General features: G+C 42.1%; 1 protein-coding gene across 1 annotated transcript; it reads right to left on the bottom strand.

The window, feature by feature from the left end:
- Positions 1–15,151: 15,151 nt before the first annotated feature.
- On the bottom strand, positions 15,152–20,393 carry LOC124026986 (zona pellucida sperm-binding protein 4-like). The gene is made up of 12 exons (XM_046339570.1): positions 19,991–20,393; positions 19,798–19,916; positions 19,487–19,703; positions 17,692–17,814; positions 17,441–17,613; positions 17,256–17,353; positions 16,790–16,938; positions 16,493–16,667; positions 15,795–15,930; positions 15,560–15,639; positions 15,339–15,395; positions 15,152–15,247 (listed from the first exon to the last, which is right to left on the bottom strand). Exons 1-12 carry the CDS (start codon positions 20,334–20,336, stop codon positions 15,211–15,213), a joined length of 1,710 nt encoding a protein of 569 aa, XP_046195526.1. The 5' UTR covers positions 20,337–20,393; the 3' UTR covers positions 15,152–15,210.
- Between the last annotated feature and the right edge of the window lie 281 nt (positions 20,394–20,674).

The raw sequence follows: 20,674 nt of genomic DNA, 5'->3' as shown, positions 1-20,674 counted from the left end.
CAAGTCATGGTTTCATACAATGCCTCGCCGAATGCTGAAACGGTATGACAGCTGATGTCTCTCCTAGGTATATATAGGAAGTATTTGCAATTGGCTGCACCTTTCTACCAATTGGAACAACGTTACTCTCCATCAGAATATACGTTCTCACAAAATCAACGGTGACATCTGGAGTAAATAATCTATTACCTGCCACTATGTTTGCGTTTACACAGGCAGCCCAGTTCGAATATTAGGTTTGAGTGCTTTAGAGCGGCATACCTTTCTTACCTCCCTCTGAATAGTAATAATACACAATGATCCTAACGTGATTAGACAGGTGAATGCAAGGGATAGCGCCATCCCAAAGCTTTCACTGTCCAGGATTGTCTGTACAGTGCCATGCATATTTTTGATATTGAATGTTATCAGATCTTCAACCAAAACCTAATATTAGATCAAGGGAACCCGATGGAAAAAATAACACAACAATTACATACTTAATTCATTTATTTCATAAATAAAGTTATGCAACACCCAACGCCCCTGTGTAAAAATGTAATTGACCCCTTACACTCAATAACTGGTTGTGCCCCTCCTTCATCTGGAATGACTCCAACAAAACGCTTCCTGTAGTTGTTAATCAGTCTATCACGTCGCTTTAGAGGAATTTTGCTGCTGCAGCTTAGTGACATTTGAAGGTTTTCAAGAATGAACTGCTCATTTCAAGAACTGGCACAATATTTCAATTGGGAAAAGGTCTGAACTTGTACTCGGCCATTCCAATATTCAAATTTGTTGCTTTTTAGCCATTTTCATTTAGATTTGATTGTGTGTTTCGGAGAATGGCCTTCCTTGCATGACCCAGCTGCGCTTCAGTTTCAGCTCACAGACAGATGGCCTGACATTCTCCAGCATAATGATACAGAGCAGAATTCATGGTTCCTTCTATTAAGGCTAGTCGTCTCGGTCCTAAGGCAGCAAAGCATCCCTAAACAATCACACCACCACCATACCACCACCATGCTTGACTGTTGGTATGAGGTTCTTACTGTAGAATGCAGTGTTTGGTTTTCACCACATATAATGTACACTGCCTTCGGAAAGTATTCAGATCCCTTGACTTTTTCAACATTCTGTTAGGTTACAGTTTTTATCATCATTCTACACAAATTACCCCACAATGACAAAGCAAAAACAGAATTTTAGAAACATTTACACAAGTATTCAGACCATTTACAAAGTACTTTCACAAAGCACCTTTGGCAGCAATTACAGTCACGTTTTCTTAGATATGACGCTAAAAGCTTGGCACACCTGTATTGGGGAGTTTCTCCCATTCTTCTCTGCAGATCCTCTCAAGCGCTGTCAGGTTGGATGGGAAGCGTTGCTGCACAAATTTTCAGGTCTCTCCAGAGATGTTCAATCAGGTTCAAGTCCGGTCTCTGGCTGGGCCACTCAAGGACATTCAGACATGTCACAATCCACTCCTGCGTTGTCTTAGCTGTGTGCTTATGGTCGTTGTGAACCTTGACCCCAGTCTGAGGTCCTGAGAGCTCTGAAGCAGGTTTTCATCAAGGATCTATCTGCACTTTGCTCTGTTCATCTTTGCCTCAATCCTGACTAGTTTCCCAGTCTCTACTGCTGATGAATATCCCCACAGCATGATGCTGCCACCACCATGCTTCACTGTAACGATGTTGCCAGAGAATCTTGTTTCTCATGGTCTGAAAGTCTTTTGGTGCCTTTTGGCAAACTCCAAGCGTGCTGTCATGTGCCTTTTACTGCGGTGTGGCTTCTGTCTGGCCTCGCTAACATAAAGACCTGATTGGTGGAATGCTGTAGAGATGCTTGTCCTTCTGGAAGGTTCTACCATCTCCACAGAGGAACTCTAGAGCTCTGTCAGAGTGACCATCGGGTTCTTGGTCACCTCCTGACCAAGGCCCTTCTCCCCCGATTGCTGTTTGGCTGAGCGGCCAGATCTAGGAAGAGTCTTGGTGGTTCCAAACTTCTTCAATTTAAGAATGATAGAGACCACTGTGTTCTTGGGGACCTTCAATGCTGCATAAATGTTTTAGTACCCTTCCCCAGATCTGTCCCTCGACACAATCCTGTCTAAGAGCGCTAAGGAGAATTCCTTCGACCTCATGGTTTAGTTTTTGCATTGTAAACTGTGGAACCTTATATAGACAGGTATGTGTGCCTTTCCAAATCTTGTCCAATCAATTGCATTTCCCACAGGTTGTCTCTAATCAAGTTGTAGAAACATCGCAAGGATGATCAATGGAAACAGGATGCACCTGAACTCAATTTTGAGTCTCAAAGCAAAGGGTCTGAATACTTATGCAAATGTGATTTTTTTATTTTATACAGTCGTGACCAAAAGTTGAGAATGACACAAATATACATTTTCACAAAATCTGTTGCCTCAGTTTGTATGATGGCAGTTTGCATATACTCCAGAATGTTATGAAGAGTGATCAGATGAATTGCAAATTAATTGCAAAGTCGCTCTTTGCCATGCAAATGAACTGAATCCCCCAAAAGCATTTCAGCCCTGCCGCCAAAGGACCAGCTGACATCATGCCAGCGATTCTCTCGTTAACACATGTGTGAGTGTTGACGGGGACAAGGCTGGAGATCACTCTGTCATGCTTATTGAGTTTGAATAACAGACTGGAAGCTTCAAAGGAGGATGATGCTTGGAATCAATGTTCTTCCTCTGTTAATCATGGCTACCTGCAAGGAAACACATGCCGTCATCATTGCTTTGCACAAAAGGGCTTCACAGGCAAGGATATTGCTGTCAGTAAGGTTGCACCTAAATCAACCATTTATCAGATCATCAAGAACTTCAAGGAGAGCGGTTCATTTGTTTTGAAGAAGGCTTCAGGGAGCCCAAAAAAGTCAAGCAAGCGCAAGGACCGTCTCCTAAAGTTGATTCAGCTGCGGGATCGGGGCACCACCAGTACAGAGCTTGCTCAGGAATGGCAGCAGGCAGGTGTGAGTGCATCTGCACGCACAGTGAGGCAAAGACTTTTGGAGGATGGCCTGATGTCAAGAAGGGCAGCAAAGAAGCCACTTCTCTCCAGGAAAAACATCAGGGACAGACTGATATTCTGCAAAAGGTACAGAGATTGGACTGCTGAGGACTGGGGTAAAGTCTCTGATGAATCCCCTTTGGGGCATCTGGAAAAAAGCTTGCCGTCAGAAGACAAGGTGAGCGCTACTATCAGTCCTGTGTCATGCCAACAGTAAAGCATCATGAGACCATTCATGTGTGGGGTTGTTTCTCAGCCAAGGGAATGGTCTCACTCACAATTTTGCCTAGGAACACAGCCATGAATAAAGAATGGTACCAACATATCCTCCGAGAGCATCTTCTCCCAACCATCCAGGAACAGTTTGGTGACGAACAATGCCTTTTCCAGTATGATGGAGCACCTTGCCATAAGGAAAAGGTGATAATTAAGCGGCTCGGGGAACAAAACATTGATATTTTGGGTCCATGGCCAGGATACTCCCCAGACCTTAATCCCATTGAGAACTTGTGGTCAATCCTCAAGAGGCGGGTGGCCAAACAAAAATCCACAAATTCTGACAAACTTCAAGCATTGATTATGCAAGAATTGGCTGCCATCGGTCAGGATGTGGCCCAGAAGTTAATTGACAGCATGCCAGGGCGAATTTCAGGTCTTGAAAAAGAAGGGTCAACACTGCAAATATTGACTCTGCATCAACTTCATGTAATTGTCAATAAAAGCCTTTGATACTTATGAAGTGCTTGTAATTATACTTCAGCATTCCATAGTAACATCTGTCAAAAATATCTAAAGACACTGAAGCAGCAAACGTTGTGGAAATAAATATGTGTCATTCTCAATTTTGGCCACGACTGTACATTTGCAAGAATTAAACAGTTTTTGATTTGTCATTATGGGCTATTGTGTGTAGATTGATGAGGAACAATTTTATTTGATCAATTTTAGAATATGGCTGTAATGTAACAAAATGTGGAAAAAGGGAAGAAGTCTGAATAATTTCCCGAATGCACTTTATATACATTTTGAAAATCCTTAGGTCCTTAATTGAGTGACGAGTTGCCTCTTGATTGTGTTAAGGACAACATCCTCTGTGGGGACATGAGTTTTGAGATGGAACATCAGTGTAATGTAAACCATCACTGTCCCAAATCTTCGAAAAAAATGGAAGACGTCAATTTGAGATTGTTTGTTTAAAAAATATATATTATTTTATGACAAAAATTTGACAAACTTCCAACAAACTTCCAGCATTTGGTGTTGTTGTCGGCCCTTCAGTTCTTGTACTGAAAGTAGTTGCGTTTGATGTGGTTGTTGATCTGTCAAAGGTTGATATACAGTGAGCACCATAATTCATTGAATAGTGACCATTTTTATTGTTATTTTGGTTCTGTACTCTAGCACTTTGAGTTTGAAAGGATACAATAACAATGAAGGTGAGGTGCAAACTGTCAGCTTTAATTTTAGAGTATTTTCATACATATCGGATGAACCGTTTAGAAAGTATAGAAGATTTTGTACATGGTCCCCCCCATATTCGGGCATCAAAAAACATTGGACAGTTTAACATAATGTAGAATAAAGTAATCATTGTAGTTACATTTGCAGTTGTTGCCGAGGTAGGAGCTAAAGTACTGGTCGTCATAATATGAACTGCAGTTGTCGTAGTAGAAGCTACAGTTGTGGTTGTCATAATAGGTGCAGCAGGCATTGTTGTGGTAGTACAGGTATTGTTGTTGCCTATGTAGGAGTCGCAGTCATTGTAGTGGTAGTAGTCGCTGCAGTTGTTGTCGTACTAGGATCTGCAGTAGTGGTTGTGGTAGTAGGAGCTGCAGTTGTGCTTGTCATTGTAGGAGCTGCAGTCGTGGTAGTAGGACCTGCAGTTGTGGTCATTTGTTTTAGGAGCTGCAGTTGTTGTCGTAAAAGAGGCTTCAGTTATAGTTGTCATATATATTTTAATTGTTTTATTTATTTAACTAGGCAAGTCAGTTAAGAACAAATTCTTATAGAATGATGGCCTACACCGGCCAAATCCGGACGACGCTGGGCCAAATGTGCGTCGCCCTGTGGGACTCCCAATCACAGCCGGTTGTGATACAGCCTGGATTCGAACCAGGGCATCTGTAGTGACTCCTCAAGCACTGAGGACCTGCAATGGTTATTCTTGTTTTAGGAGCTACAGCCGTTGTTGTCCTAGTAGCTGTCTGTCTCTCCGATATTTGCAACATTGTTTCAGTATCTAAATTCCATCTCCTGCTGTCCCATAGTAATGAACCAGTCGGGATGAGACAGACATGCAGGCAGGATTTCTCAACCAGTCAAAATCTTGAATCAGCTGGCATCATTTTTATGGATATATACAAACAAATTGAAATGGAAATAAGTCAAATTAAACACAGCTAATTTGCAGTCTTTCCAGCTTCAGTTTGAAGTGATTGTGTTACTGTAGGTGTGTTGTTGGCTAGCTCCTCTGACATGACTGTAGGTTAGCCATAGTTGGCTAGCTTGCAAGCAAGGGATAAGAACATTGCCAGACAGTATGGCAATGGAACATTTAGAATGAACGACTGGGTAAAGTCCATAGATACAGAACAAAAACATTGAATGGCTGGGTTGCGTCTCTAGCAGCCCTATATTTGTGTCGGGATGTTAAATGACGAGACAGAGGCACTGATGCGAGTAACCAGTCTTTTTCAGTACATTGCAATACAGCCGGGTGTCTCAAGCACACTGGTAAAAACACTGGAGTTGCAGTAATTAACATTTACCAACAGATGGCATCACTGTGCCATCTTACACCCATAACATCTTCCCTTTTATAAAATAGTGAATTGACAGCTTCTGTCCTAACAAAACAGACCTAGTAATAATTTCCAGTTTAGGTATATATTTTTCTTCTCTTCAAGTAACAACTTTATCAAAATGTGTTGTCTCTTCACTTTTATCACGGTCTGTCAACAATCCCTAATCGGAAACTTACAAATGAATTATTTTTGATGGCTGGGACAGACGCCCGCAGCATGAAAAGACAGGGGGCTTGTCTGCGAGGACTGCAGATTCTCGCACAGGCGTGTCACCTGACTGTCTAAGGGGAGTATTGATGGGCGAGGGAGCGGCCGACCTGTGATCCCCTGGCTCTTCGCCCACTGCCTCATGCCCCATGTGACTTGCTGGGGTTCCATCGTTTGTCATGTGACCATCAGAGTTCTGAGTAGTAGTTGTAGGAGGACCTGCATTTGTGGTAATTGTTATCGGAGCAGAAGTAGAAGTAACATTAGTAGGAGCTGCAGTTGTCATTGTAGGAGTTGTTTTGGTAGTAGAAACTGTGGTAGAGGTTGTTGTAGTTGGAGCTGCAGTCATTGTTGTGGTAGTAGAAGCTGCAGTTGTGATATACCAGCAGGTATATCTCAATGGTCACCCCCAAAGCCAATTCTTCCTTTGACCGCCTCTCCTTCCAATTCTATGCTGCCAATGACTGGAACGAACTGCTGAAGACTTACCTCCCTCACAAGCTTTAAGCACCAGCTGTCAGAGCAACTCACAGAACCTGTACATGCCTTCATAGCTCTTTTACACCTTCCATACAGTGTGTCCTGTAGCTTTCATAGAGCAGCGAAATTATTAAAAGGTGTGCCACACACAACTGCAGTCTGTTGGCAGATTGGATTTTTGATTCAGTAACCATGAAGCATGATGTCATGTAGGAATGGTTTTGATAAAAAAATAATTATAAAACTAGAACAATGACATAAGCCTATATTTCACAAGTCAAGAACCAACAGACACCTATAAACTTATGCAGGAGAAATGCAAATCAGAAACATACTTCCCCAAAAAAAGAGAACACTGAATCATCAAGTCCAAATCTCAATGTTGGCATGGATTTTGATATTTCAGCACTGTTCTCTTTTAGGTGCTTTGAAATAGCTGCTCTCACCATCTTTCTCCACCAGTGTGAAGAGCTCTGTGTCCCAACCGTCACCGATTGTGGCTGGCTTGGACATCCAGGTGGCCATAGATGCACACTGTCTTCTTGCCCGGGTCAGAGCCCAAGCAGCCAAGGACGATGGGGGGCAAGGGGATCTCCTCTCCAGAGGGAAGCTGAAGGGGACAAATGTAAAAAGGGTTTCATTCTCAAAGGTGTAAAAATCCATATTTTCATCTTCTCCTTCATTGCACCGACATGAAAGAAATGACCAGGTAAAAGAAGGGAAGGAGACAGATGTTCAAGAACCAGTGATACAGCAACGCCGTCAGGGTTGAAGGAGATGAAGGGGTCTGAGTCCAGTCAGAGGATCGGCAGCAGTGTTCTTTCCTGGAAGCCTCTCATGCTCCACAGGGGTGAAGAGGACTTAGTGAGTAAAGACCCTAGGGTAAATGATTTACATCAATGAAAGTCAAGGGAGCAGTTGGATTTCATTTGATGGGCTGCAGTTTAATTCAAAATGTTAGTGCTGTGATAAAGTATTTGCCCCTTTATTCATTCTCTACTTTTGAATATTTTTGATAATGAATGTTAGATCTTCAACCAAAACCTAATATTGGATAAAGGAAACCTGAGTGAACAAATAACAATTACATACTCATTTCATTTATTTCATAAACAAAGTTATGCAACACTCACACCCCTGTGTGAAAAAGTAATTGGCCCATTACACTCAATAACTGGTTGTTCCCCACCTTCAGCTGGAATGACGCCAACAAAACTCTTCCTGTAGTTGTTGATCAATCTCTCGTCGTTGTGGAGGAATTTTGTCCCACTCTTCCAAGCAGAACTGCTTTAACTCAGCGACATTTGTAGGTTTTCAAGCATGAACATGCGTTCTGCTAATGTTTAATGTTGCTTAAAGCCTATCTATTCAAAGCTGTGCTTGTAGTCATGTGTCAAGATGCAGTCAGTGGTAGTGGCTGTTCTCCACACATTCAGAATGTTGACTGTGGCACACAATTCATACCTCGACCATAACATATAATCTACCCCTTTCTGATGTAAGAACCAAGAAGAAAAATTCTTAAAAGGCCCACTGCTGTCAACAACTTTATTTTCCTGTGATTTTTATGTGTTTACACACTATGAGGTTGGAATAATACTGTGAAAATTATGATTTTCGTGTAAGAGCGGTTTGAAAAGACCGCCTGAAATTTCAGCCCGTTCTGGTGGGATGGAGATTTGACCTGCCAGGTGACATCACCACTACTTAATAGACCAATAAGAATGAGAGGGTTCCAAACCGCTCTGCCAACAACTTGTTTCCAGGTTTCTCCTCCGCAATCAGATCACTTCCAGACAGTTTTCTCAAGCAAGAATTTTGCTAAATTGCCCTTTACTAAATATTCCATGTTTGTTTATTTTAATTGAAAACCATTACAGAAAGGTACTTAATTGTTACCCAGAAATGATTTGATATAGAGATAAAAACAGATGCATTGGACCTTGGGTTGGCTAAGTGCTATGCTCAAGGTCAGGAGATAAGGCTACAGCTATCTCTTATTTCCAGGCTTCTCGCTGCCTAGTGGTTAGAACATTGGGCAAGTAGCCGAAAGGTTGCTGGATCGAATCCCTGAGCTGACAAGGTAAAAATCTGTCATTCTGCCCCTGAGCAAGGCAGTTAACCCACTGTTCCCCAAAATCAAATCAGTTCATATAGCCCTTTGTACATCATCTGATATCTGAAAGTGCTGTACAGAAACCCAGCCTAAAACCCCAAACAGCAAGCAATGCAGGTGTAGAAGCACAGTGGTTAGGAAAAACTCCCTAGAAAGGCCAAAACCTAGGAAGAAACCTAGAGAGGAACCAGGCTATGAGGGGCGGCCAGTCCTCTTCTGGCTGTGCCGGGTGGAGATTATAACAGAACATGGCCAGGATGACTAAATGTTCATAAATAACCAGCATGGTCAAATAATAATAATCATCACAGTACTTGTCAAGGGTGCAGCAAGTCAGCACCTCAGGAGTAAATGTGAGTTGGCTTTTCATTGCCGATCATTAAAAGTATCTCTACCACTCCTGCTGTCTCTGAAGAGTTGAAAACAGCAGGTCTGGGACAGGTAGCATGTCCGGTGAACAGGTCAGGAGGGGTGCCTTGATCAACATCCTGATGGTTGTCCAGGTCACTCTATGCATGGATTTCCACAACAATTTACAGGGGAGGCAGGTAGCCTAGTGGTTAGAGCTTTGGGCCAGTAACCGAAAACATGCTGAATCTAATTCCCAAGCTGAACAAGGCAGTTAACCCACTGTTCCATGTGTTCTTAATCTTGGAACCACCCATCCCGGATCCGGGATAATTGTCAACAACTACGCTAAATAGCATAGCGCAACGGTCAAATAATCTTACTAGAAAATATTAATATTCATGAAATCACAAGTGAAATATAACGAAACACAGCTTAGCCTTTTGTTAATCACCCTGTCGTCTCAGATTTTGAAATTATGCTTTACAGCGAAAACAATACAAGCGCTTGGGTAAGTTTATCGCTATATAACAAAACATTATGTACACCTAGCGGCAGGTAACTTGGTCAAGAAAATCAGAAAAGCAATCAAATTAATCATTTACCTTTGATGATCTTCAGATGTTTTCACTCACGAGACTCCCAGTTGGACTGCAAATGTTGCTTTTGTTCCATAAAATATATTTTTTATATCCAAATACCTCCGTTAGTTTGATGCGTTATGCCCAGGAATCCACCGGAAATAGTAGTCACGACAACGCAGACAAAAATTCCAAATTCTATCCATAATATCGACAGAAACATGGCAAACGTTTTTTATAATCAATCCTCAAGGTGTTTTTCAAATATCTATTCGATATTATATCAACCAGGACAGTTGGCTTTTCACGTCGACCGGGAGGAAAAATGGCTGCCTCTGTTTTGCGCAAATATCACACTGAGAGCCAACAACTGACCACGTACGCAATGTGGACGTTTACACATTCTTAAAAATAAAGGCCTGAAACTACATCTAAAGACTGTAGACACCTTAGGGAAGCCACAGAAAAAGGAATCTGGTTGATATCCCTGTCAATGGTCAATAGGGATGCATAGGAACATAGAGCTTTCAAAATAAGAGTCACTTCCTGATTGGATTTCTCAGGCTTTCACCTGCAATATCAGTTCTGTTATACTCAGACAATATTTTTACAGTTTCGGAAACTTGTGTTTTCTATCCTAAGCTGTCAATTATATGCATATTCTAGCATCTGGTCCTGAGAAATAGGCCGTTTACTTCGGGAACGTTATTTTTCCAAAAATAAATAGTGCCCCCTAGCATCAAGAGATTAACTGACTTGCCAAGTTAAAAGGTTAAAAAAAAATGTAAAATTAACTAATAGAACACATTCAGATCGGTATTTGTTTAGTGATGTGGGGGAGGAAATTGTTACATATTGGGATATTTTTTGCACAAGTTGACTATACCTGCATCCAAATGCCAGTATTTGTCCTTCATAGCTGGTTCTCCATCTTTTTAAATATGGAGCAAATTTGTTTTTAGCACCATGACTGATCAGAACTAGTTCTCATGGCTCGCTCGTCCCTCTGCAACAGACATAATATGGTGATCAATATGCTTGGAACGTCAAATACCAATATAAATCACAGTATCGAATTGCAATACATATAGAACCGTGAGAATCGCAATACATATCGTATTGACACCTAAGTATAGTTATAATATATTGTGAGGTCCCTGCTCTATACTTGTTCTTCAAGTGTATTAATAGGAAAACCCACAAGCACATGACTGTTATTGTGGCAAGGAAGTGAAGTCTTAGGCACTCAATCGAATCCAAATACCCTGGGGTCCTATTTTATGTGCTGGTGTTTGTTACCCAGCCTGGTCTAATAGACCAGATGAAGCATAACATATATGAATTGTAATTTGTAACATATACGAAATGGGTGATGGACATCCACAAATTAATACATACCATACAAACGTAACATATCATACTATATAAAGTTCCAGATTTATGCACAGAATAACACGAAATGCTCTGAGACTAGATTGAGCTACCATGTCAGTTCTTGCTACTCTTGTGACCTAAAAGGGTTGGAGAAGTGAAAGCACTAGCCTAGGCATGTCAGGCTAGGATTTTATCAAGTCCTTCTGAATCTGAGATGGAACAAAAGTGGCAGAAAATTGAGGTTGTGGTGGCAGCTACATTTGGGTGTGGGAGAAGAGTTACAGGGTGTGTTAAGGGTGATGTCCCATCCTTTCAGGTTGTTGGCATGAAGTAGGAATAAATAGTGGAGTAGGGTAGTGTTATTTTTAGTTTGTGAGTTGTTTTATGGTAGGTTATTTGTTTATTTATTCTATCAAGCATAGTATAAGGGAGTTGTTCTCAGTCTAGTAGGAGGCTGTAATGCAACATATTGGATGCCAACCACTGTTAAACCTCATGAAAGAACAATTTGGGTAAACCTGAAAGAACTGGCCTGACAATTGTTTCAAGTGGTTTCTCTCATCAACACAAATTCGATGACGGAGCATCTATTATCTACATGGTGACATTCAACCATACGTGTCAACCAGAATATAGCAAAGAGGATTCAAAACAAGGAGATGAATTTAACGAACGTTAGAAGCTCAGCTCCAGTCAGCATCAGGAGTAAACTGGACACATGACATTTAACGCTTTTTCCTGATACAAACTAGTTCATTGCATCTGCCGCGGAGCCCAGTTTCATAATATTACCACCTGTTTGCCGTAATTCGAGTTATCGTGCATTTTTCACCCTGCCAGCTCCTATTGGTTCATTTGAGCACCAACTCGCCTTCTGAACAACGTTCTATTCCCAGCCCACTGTTCTGTCACAATGCCCGCTTCGCTATTGTTGGTAATAAGATATGCCCACGTTAGACTCTTTTGCTTAACTAAAGTATCGTATTAACAAAGTTACAGCTAGTCTGTGAGCACGCCACTGTTCGCCTAGGTACACATTATGACCAATAGTGCTAATGATGGCTGGTTCATGGCCATTAAAACATTTTCTGGTCAAGGTTAACCATATTTACTTTCAGAAAAGGTGTAAACCTAAAGAAAACGCATGTCCCTGTACTTTTGCAAGATGTTGCCGATTTAAACTGCCAGGAGATGTTTGTTTTTGGACAATTTGATGTGGGTCAAACCCTAATTTGTGAGTAGGGTAGCCTAGAACACCTGTTGTAATGTTACTATAATGGTATTTACTACAACAGCATTTTGATGATGGGGGGGGTTAATCAAAAATAATTGCATAGGTTACCATGTTTAGTTATTTTATATGTATTATTGCAAGGCAGAACACCTGATAAACAAGCTTCATTTACATTTTTAAAATGTGGTTTGAACTGGGTGTGACCAAGTAACCTATGTGAAAGTCCAGCAATTGGCTGGGATAGGTGGGGCAGGTTTGAGACTGATCTCAGGAATTAATAAGAAAATTAGTTCCTCAGCTGCTTCACTGTCTTTATGTGAATTAACTTATTTGCTAAATATTTCCAATAGATGGCAGCGTAAGACCACGAAGCATCAGTTATAGGCTTTGCAGGAATATGATTGACATAAAATAGCATGCAACCAAAGACCATGATTTTCTAAAATAGTCACTCACTACTTTACAGGTAACCATCTCTTATTAGGCCAGTGTTGCTTTTGGGAGAGAAGAGTGAGAAAAAACCCAGCCAAATAGACAGGTGGGCTAACAACCCTAGTAGACATGCTTTAAACAAACTTGCTTCTTTTAACAATAAAACTGGCCTTCTTTAGAGTAGTTGAGGATCTGGAGCATCAGCATTTGTGGGTTCGATTACAGCCTCAAAATGTCCAGAGACAAAGAGCTTTTCTGAAACTCGTCAATCTATTCTTGTTCTGAGAAATTGCCAAGAAACTGAAGAGCTCCTACAACGCTGTGTACTACTCCTTCATAGAACAGCAAACTGTCTAGTTTGAGAGAGAGACACCAAGTCAACTGGCAGCTTCATTCAATATTACCTGCAAAAGTCTGAACGCCAACAGTGAGGCTTCTCCGGGGTGCTGGCCTTCAAGGCAGAGTTATTTTGTGCAGTGTGTTCTTTTGCCCATCTTAATCTTTATTGGCCAGTTAGAGAGTTGCAAAGAGAGCCATCTCTGCCTAAAAGGCCAGCATCCCGCAGTCGCCTCTCCACCGATGTTGAGACCGGTGTTTTGCAGGTACTATTTAATGAAGCTGCCAGTTGAGGATATGCGAGGCTTCGGTTTTTGGCATTAATACATGTCACATAGTTTGTAAATGTAAAACATTGAGTTTGAAGCCCCATACAAACACAGTCTCTTGTTTTAAGGCAGTAGCCTTCATTTCTCAGAACACGAAGACTGACGAGTTTCAGAAGGTCGACATTACAGGCTCAATCAAACCCACAAATGCTGACGCTCAACTAGTCTAAAGGCAATTATAGTGCATCTTTAAATCAGAACAGTTTGCAATTGTTAGCACAGCCGAAAGGGTTTAATGATCAAGTAGCTGATCCAAGTTTAGCATTTTAAAAAAAACGCTAACGTGCCTCTAGATATTCTATAAATTTAAAAAAGCCGTTTCCAGCAAAAGCCGTTTCCAGCAACGTGGACAACTAAGTGGCCCCAAACTTCTGAATGGTAGTATACATTTAAAATATGTTGGTTGTTGAGGGGTTATAGGTACGAGAGAAAAGACTAGATTGTAAACTGATTAAAATTCAAATACGCCACCCTGGCATCTTTAGCTGTCGATACGATTTGGAAATGTGAAGCTGAAACACAAAATCAATTTCCACAGGCAAAATGGGCTATTTCATAAAAATGTGCTTTAGTCTTCATTTAAGGCTAGCAGTGTGGTTAAATCAAGTTGCTTGAAGAAACGGGCAGGGTTTGTGACCGAGGTAACCTAAATCACCCCATTTGCAGGTTCACAAGCACCTCTGCCATATGCACAAATGTCCCAATGCTGAGGGAGTGAAAGTTATTACTTATGTAGGGGGCTAATTAGTCAATGACCAAGCAAGGCTGCAGGCTCAAGCAAAGCGCTATCCCAACACTCATCCCAATATGTTTAGAGTTTGACAATATTCATACAAAATAATTGAAAGGTGTGCATAATGACAACACATGCGTGTCTGAGACTTCACACAAAACAAATTTGCCCAATTTTAGATGTTTTCCAAGCTATAAACAAGTTACAAATTGCATCATTGAAGTCAGTGTATTCCCAAGTTCATCGTTTAGTGATCACCGCGCAACTGAAAGTCAACTTCGGAATTGTCAGCAACACATGACAACGGCAATTTAGTAGAGTCTGGTTTGGGACTCATCGTGAGCTTCTTGGTCCATATGAAGTATTGTTTGTGTGCAGGTGTGACGCAATGTCACCAGGGGTAAATGGGGAGGGGTGTCTTCCTTGAGACAATAGCATCCCAAAACTAATGTTTACTCAACCTGAAAGTTAGAACCAGAATTGTCAATTCGACAGTCAGTTTAGCCCCTCCTAGTGAATACACCCCTGAATGTCCAATAGATGGTTATTTGCTAATGTTATACATTGAGTAAATGGTTTGTTGCTAAACAACTGTTTGCTAAGGTCTTTATATAATGACTACACCCAAGTCCAGGAAGGGCTGTCAAAAGCTACTGAAGTTAAATGAACATGAGCTGACGGGAGGCACCGCCTTGCACAGGTCTTTGTTTCCCCAAAACATCTTAAGGCTAAATGTATTAGTATCCTATGGTTAATGTGAATTTAGTCTTAAGCCGCTTTAGAAACCGTATCTAGAGAGTCACTTAGCACAGAAAACCCAGACCGGGAATGATTAACATTGTTGAACAGTGCCTTGGTATAATGTCCTTGAAAACAGACAAATCCCTCTAGGCTGCATCAAAATGCACACATGAGTCTGTCACCAAACAGCCAAGTCACCACAAAACATCAATTTGTGAAGACACCTGCCATACACACAATTTTACCAAAGCTGACAATTACAAGGTGTAGAGGCCACAGTAATTAGTTACGTGGCCCAAGTCAGGTACGCTGCAGAGCAAACCAGTATACCAGAAACTGTTAGTGTACAATTTCACAAAATAGGTTAAAAAGCAGACCTAAGTCTCATTACAATAAATACAACTCAGTTAAATAGGCAAGATTTAAAAAAATATTTAATATGCATTAGTCAAATTACCACATTTCTTTAGCATGTTCAAGCATCAGATGTGTCACCCTGTAGATTGTCAGACCTGGAAAAACAAAATAGGTGTGAAAGCTAGAAGTGCTCCTATTTAAGCAAGTTACTTTCAAATCTGGGAACAAAAGATATGCAAGACTCACCTTTTATTTAAAGCAGCACTCTTCTCAGTTATTTTATTTAGAGCACATGTAGTAGATCTGGTGGGGAGAAATTAAGTGAGATTAAATACTAACTACACAATTAATGTGACAAAATGTAAAGAAATGAAGGCCAACTACAGTTCACTTTTCTGGTACATCAGTCACCATGTGACAATAAACCAATCCAGGGAATCAAGATGCAAGTCCCCAGTCTTCCTCACCTCCTAATTCCATCAAAACAGCGCTCTTCACAAGTTTTTTCTGTGGGCATACACACTTCAGTAGAGCACATGAAGTAGATCTGTTGAGGAGGAATGAAGTGAGATTCAATACCAACTAAACATGTTTGACTTTGTGCAGCTCAAAAATATAAAAGTTGCACACAATAGAACGAGCTTTTGAAAGCCTCATTCAACAATCAAGGTGTGAATCCCAGTCCATATTCTGCTTCCTCACCTCCTCATCCAGATACTTGTTGGTCTGTTGATCCATGAACTGGAATGCTTGGACCATGAAGCGACGCTGGTGGCGGTTCTGGGGCAGGTTGCTGAATTTAAGGATGGAGACATTGGGGTCCTGAGGGTTGGCACACCTAGAAGTGAGAAATTGATAGAGAACTCAAAGACAACTTCCTCTTGGCAGCGCAAGGCCCTCAAACTAGAAGGCTCTGGAACTCATAGGGTAAGAGTTGAATATCCTTGGTATAAGGAGTTGAGTCACAAAATGGCTGTCATGTTTTGGCTACGGAAAGGGCAAAGTTAAAACAAAAAGGGATCCTTTAGGATTTTGGCAATGAGACACTTTATCTACTTTTGATAGAGATGAACTTAAATACCATTTGTCTGCCCCTATGGCCAATATGAAGGAAGTGATTGGTAGTGTCATTAGCCAAAGCTAGCAGATACCTAGTCTTCATTGTGCCAAAGCTGGTTAGAAAATTCCTTCAACTGCATACAGACAAACAGAGCCACAAATTGACCTGACTCTGGGTAAGTACATAAAGGGACTCATTGCCAAAATTAAGAGAACATTGGAGTCCATCCATCTCAGCCTCTAATAAAAGCCAATGGCTGTTCAAGAACAAGGTGGCCCACCAATATGTCATCTACAGTACGTTAGGCAAATCAGTCACACCAAGTCATTGCAGTGCTTACCCTTCGTGAATGAGCACCAGAACATTCTTGGCAGAGCGGGGATAAGCCAGACAGTAGTTGACCAAAAGTGTCGCCTCTGGATTTGGAGTCAGACGAACTTCTAGATACACAAGTTTACCCAGGAAGAGACGCAGGGGCTGATGGTGCCGTTTGAGGTACTTGGTATAGGTTTTGTCTGGTGGGGGAGGTAAAAGAGCAATTTAAGCATTGGGCTTGTCAGCAATGTAAAGTATCCGCAACAATGGGACAGTAAACATTATGTTCCGGCCATTGCGTGTTTACATGTCAGCCAGATACCTTCAGCAATCCTGAGTTCGACACCAAACAGTCCCTTGGATGTCACCTTTGAAGGGAATGTTACACTGGGGCTTTTCACCATGTAGCCCACACTCGCCACTGACGGCACGGTACCCAGCGTTTTAGGGTAGCGGCACTCAACCATGACTCTGGAGATGAACATAGGGGGGTACTAGTCAATCTCAGCAGGTGCATTTAATGATTCCTCAATTAGTGAGATTAAAATTACATTCTGAAAGTGCCAAGTATTCGTGGCATTTGCAACAGCAATGTTTGAAGTTATACACTGAGAGCTAATTAACTGGTGAATCAGCTCAATATATAGGAACACTAGGACAGAGGCATATAGCAAAGACAGAAATCTACAAGGTGTAGACATTGAGATGTTCATTAAACACCAAACTGAAGAACCTGTCCAATAAGCAATGTTACATTTTGCACAAACAAAATGTGACATCTGAATTACCTGCGGGGGTTGTCTCTGGATATTATGCCATACTTCAGGTTAAGGGTTCGAACGGCCGTCTGTACCTCTGCTGTGTAGATCACGGTATTGCCAATTTCCTAATTAAGATCAAAACAATAAAGTAATTGTGTGGATCAACAAGAACCAGGAGGATTCCAGAAGCCGTAATATTCTTGTCCACTTACATATGAGCGAGTTCCACATTCAGTGACTGAGAACTTGAAGACCACAAACTTATCAGTGACAATGACTGGGCCACAGCTAGACTTCCCAGCTACCACAGGTTTGGTGGGAGTCACAGGGAAAGTAGTGAGGTTATGGTGAACGGCAAAGATAAACTGATGGTCTGCAGTGCACTCTGGGGAGGGAGAGCGGTACACATCAGTCCTCACTATTCAAAGCCAAACATCATCTTGCCCCGTGAAAGAGTATTTACCATCCATTGGGTAGAAGCAGGCGGAAGTTGCCGAATCCACACAGCAACCCATCACCAAACACTTGGAAGACGAGATTCCAGTGAAACCACAAGCCAAGTGCTGGTTCTGGGGAATACTGCAGCCTGAAATACAAAAAACATTGGAAGTGAGGATCAGTAGCCAATGAATTATACTTCAGAAAAAAAGTTACATGTAGTGTCAGTCCCATGTTTCATGAGCTGAAAGCACACACACAATTGTTCCATTTGTGAAGAAAGCTACTTCTGTGCACAATTGTGTTTACATCCCTGTTAGTCATTATTTATCCTTTGCCAAGATATTTCATCCACCTGAGGCACAGCAAGAAGCTTATTGGGTTGTGCCGTGGCAGATCTTTGTGGCCTATACTGGGCCTTGTCTCAGGATGGTAAGTTGGTGGTTGAAGATATCCCTCGTGGTGTGGGACTGTGCTTTGGCAAAGTGGCTAGGGTTATATCCTTCCAGTTTGGCCCTGTCCGGGGTGTCATCGGATGGGACCAGTGTCTCCCTGACCCTCCGGTCTCAGCCTCCAGTATTTATGCTGCAGTAGTGTGTGTCGGGGGCTAGGGTCAGTTTGCTATATCTGGAGTACTTCTCCTGTCCTATCCGGTGTCCTGTGTGAATGTAAGTATGCTCTCTTTCTCAGGACCTGAGTCCTAGGACCATGCCTCAGGTAGTCCTGACATGACTCCTTGCTGTCCCCAGTCCACCTTGCCGTGCTGCTGCTCCAGTTGCAACTGTTCTGCCTGTGATTATTATTTGACCATGCTGGTCATTTATGAACATCTTGGCCATGTTCTGTTATAATCTCCACCCGGCACAGCCAGAAGAGGACTAGCCACCCCACATAGCCTGGTTCCTCTAGGTTTTGGCCTGTCTAGGGAGTTTTCCTAACCACTGTGCTGCTACACCTGCATTGCTTGCTGCTTGGGGTTTTAGGCTGGGTTTCTGTACAGCACTTTCAGATGATGTACAAAGGGCTATATAAATACATTTGATTCATTAAATAGCATGATCAATACACAGGTGCACCTTGTACTGGGTACAATAAAATTTGCAGCTCTGTCACAACACAATGCCACAGATGTCTCAAGTTCAGGGAGCATGCAATTGGCATGCTGACTGCAGAAATGTTCATTACTCTATCATAAGCCACCTCCATTTTAAAAGAATTAGGCAGTGTGCAAACCAGCATCACAACCGCAGACCAGGTTTAACCATGCCAGCCCAGGACCTCCACATCCAGTCTTCTTTACCTGTGGGACCGTATGAGACCAGCCACCCAGATAGCTGATGAAAGTAAGGAGTATTTGTAATAAAGCCCTGGTGGGGAAAACCTTCCTTAGAGTCACTGGAGAGCCAGGCCCAACCAGTGGGCCTATACCCTCCCATTGGCTGTGCCCCTGCCCAGTCACGTGCAATCCATAGACTAGGACCTAAAGTATATCAATTTCAATTGACTGATCACCATATGAACTGTAACTCAGTAAAGTCGGTGCATTTATGTTTGTTCACTAATAGCTGTAAACTCAATGACCAGTGGATAGAAGTCCATCTGAGCACTGGAGTAGATACCAGTTTCAATGGTACCTCTGAAATGGTCAAAATGACCAGGTCTCCAAAAAAGCATATCAAGACCAAGTTCATCTTTAGAACGTTCTTAGAAGCATTGTTAAACATTTCACAAAATGCTCCTTTACCGACTGCCTCAGACCACAATAACAGCAAATATTGATGCTTATCAAAGAAATAGAATAAACGTTTCATGAGACTCACCAGGATATTTGGTGGTATTTTGAGCGCTGGGATTGCGAAGGGTGGGATTAAGACACTTTGAAGGAGGCCCACCATGGGCATTGCGAAGACCATTAGAGAGGGGCAGGTGGACGGTCGAGGACAACGAGGATTTGGGGCTAGCCGCACAGGACACTGTAGAAACATCCATTATGCCAGCTTCATTGACATACAACACCATCAAGGTGTACCGCCCAGCCTGCAGAGTCAGTGGCAAGAAATGGACAATCATTCCAATGACACATTTACACCATTAAATGTATCATTTAAAATTGGAAAGGCAAAAACCCTACCTGACGACTAATGAGGCAGCCTGAAAAGCGGACAGTTAAGGCGTTCTGATATTGTCCTCGATTTAAGGAGTATCCACAGGATTCCGGGGCGTCAAGAACAGAGAGCATACTGTTGGGTCCTGTAGGGAAATTTAAAAAGTGAGCAAAGTAGCCAAATTGCATTTGATGATCTTCAAACGTATAAATAACTTACCCAAAATCTTGACTTCACTCATTGGACCAGCTGGCAGTGTTACTTTAAACTCATCCTCACCGCACAGAACCGCTAAACTGACTGGGGCAGCTTCGGTAACGGATACCCACTGTTTTGCATCTGATACCTCCTCGAATTGCTCCTGGAATCCACGGTCGGCGTTAAGATCGACATTGTCGGGGTCTCCAAGTTGCACTACAGCCTTGTCTTTGGTATAATTCTCCTCTGTGTCAAGGTCGTGGTGGGCAAAGGTTGCCTCTTCGGAAACGCGCTCCCATCCCGCTGCAAGCAATGCAAAGCAAAGCCAAACCGGGAAAAAAAGCAGTGCGCTCCTTTGCCAAGTCATGGTTTCATACAATGCCTCGCCGAATGCTGAAACGGTATGACAGCTGATGTCTCTCCTAGGTATATATAGGAAGTATTTGCAATTGGCTGCACCTTTCTACCAATTGGAACAACGTTACTCTCCATCAGAATATACGTTCTCACAAAATCAACGGTGACATCTGGAGTAAATAATCTATTACCTGCCACTATGTTTGCGTTTACACAGGCAGCCCAGTTCGAATATTAGGTTTGAGTGCTTTAGAGCGGCATACCTTTCTTACCTCCCTCTGAATAGTAATAATACACAATGATCCTAACGTGATTAGACAGGTGAATGCAAGGGATAGCGCCATCCCA

Source organism: Oncorhynchus gorbuscha, unplaced genomic scaffold (assembly GCF_021184085.1).
Source record: "Oncorhynchus gorbuscha isolate QuinsamMale2020 ecotype Even-year unplaced genomic scaffold, OgorEven_v1.0 Un_scaffold_2872, whole genome shotgun sequence".
Taxonomy (NCBI): Eukaryota; Metazoa; Chordata; class Actinopteri; order Salmoniformes; family Salmonidae; genus Oncorhynchus; species Oncorhynchus gorbuscha.
This window is presented reverse-complemented; position numbering and strand designations above follow the sequence as displayed.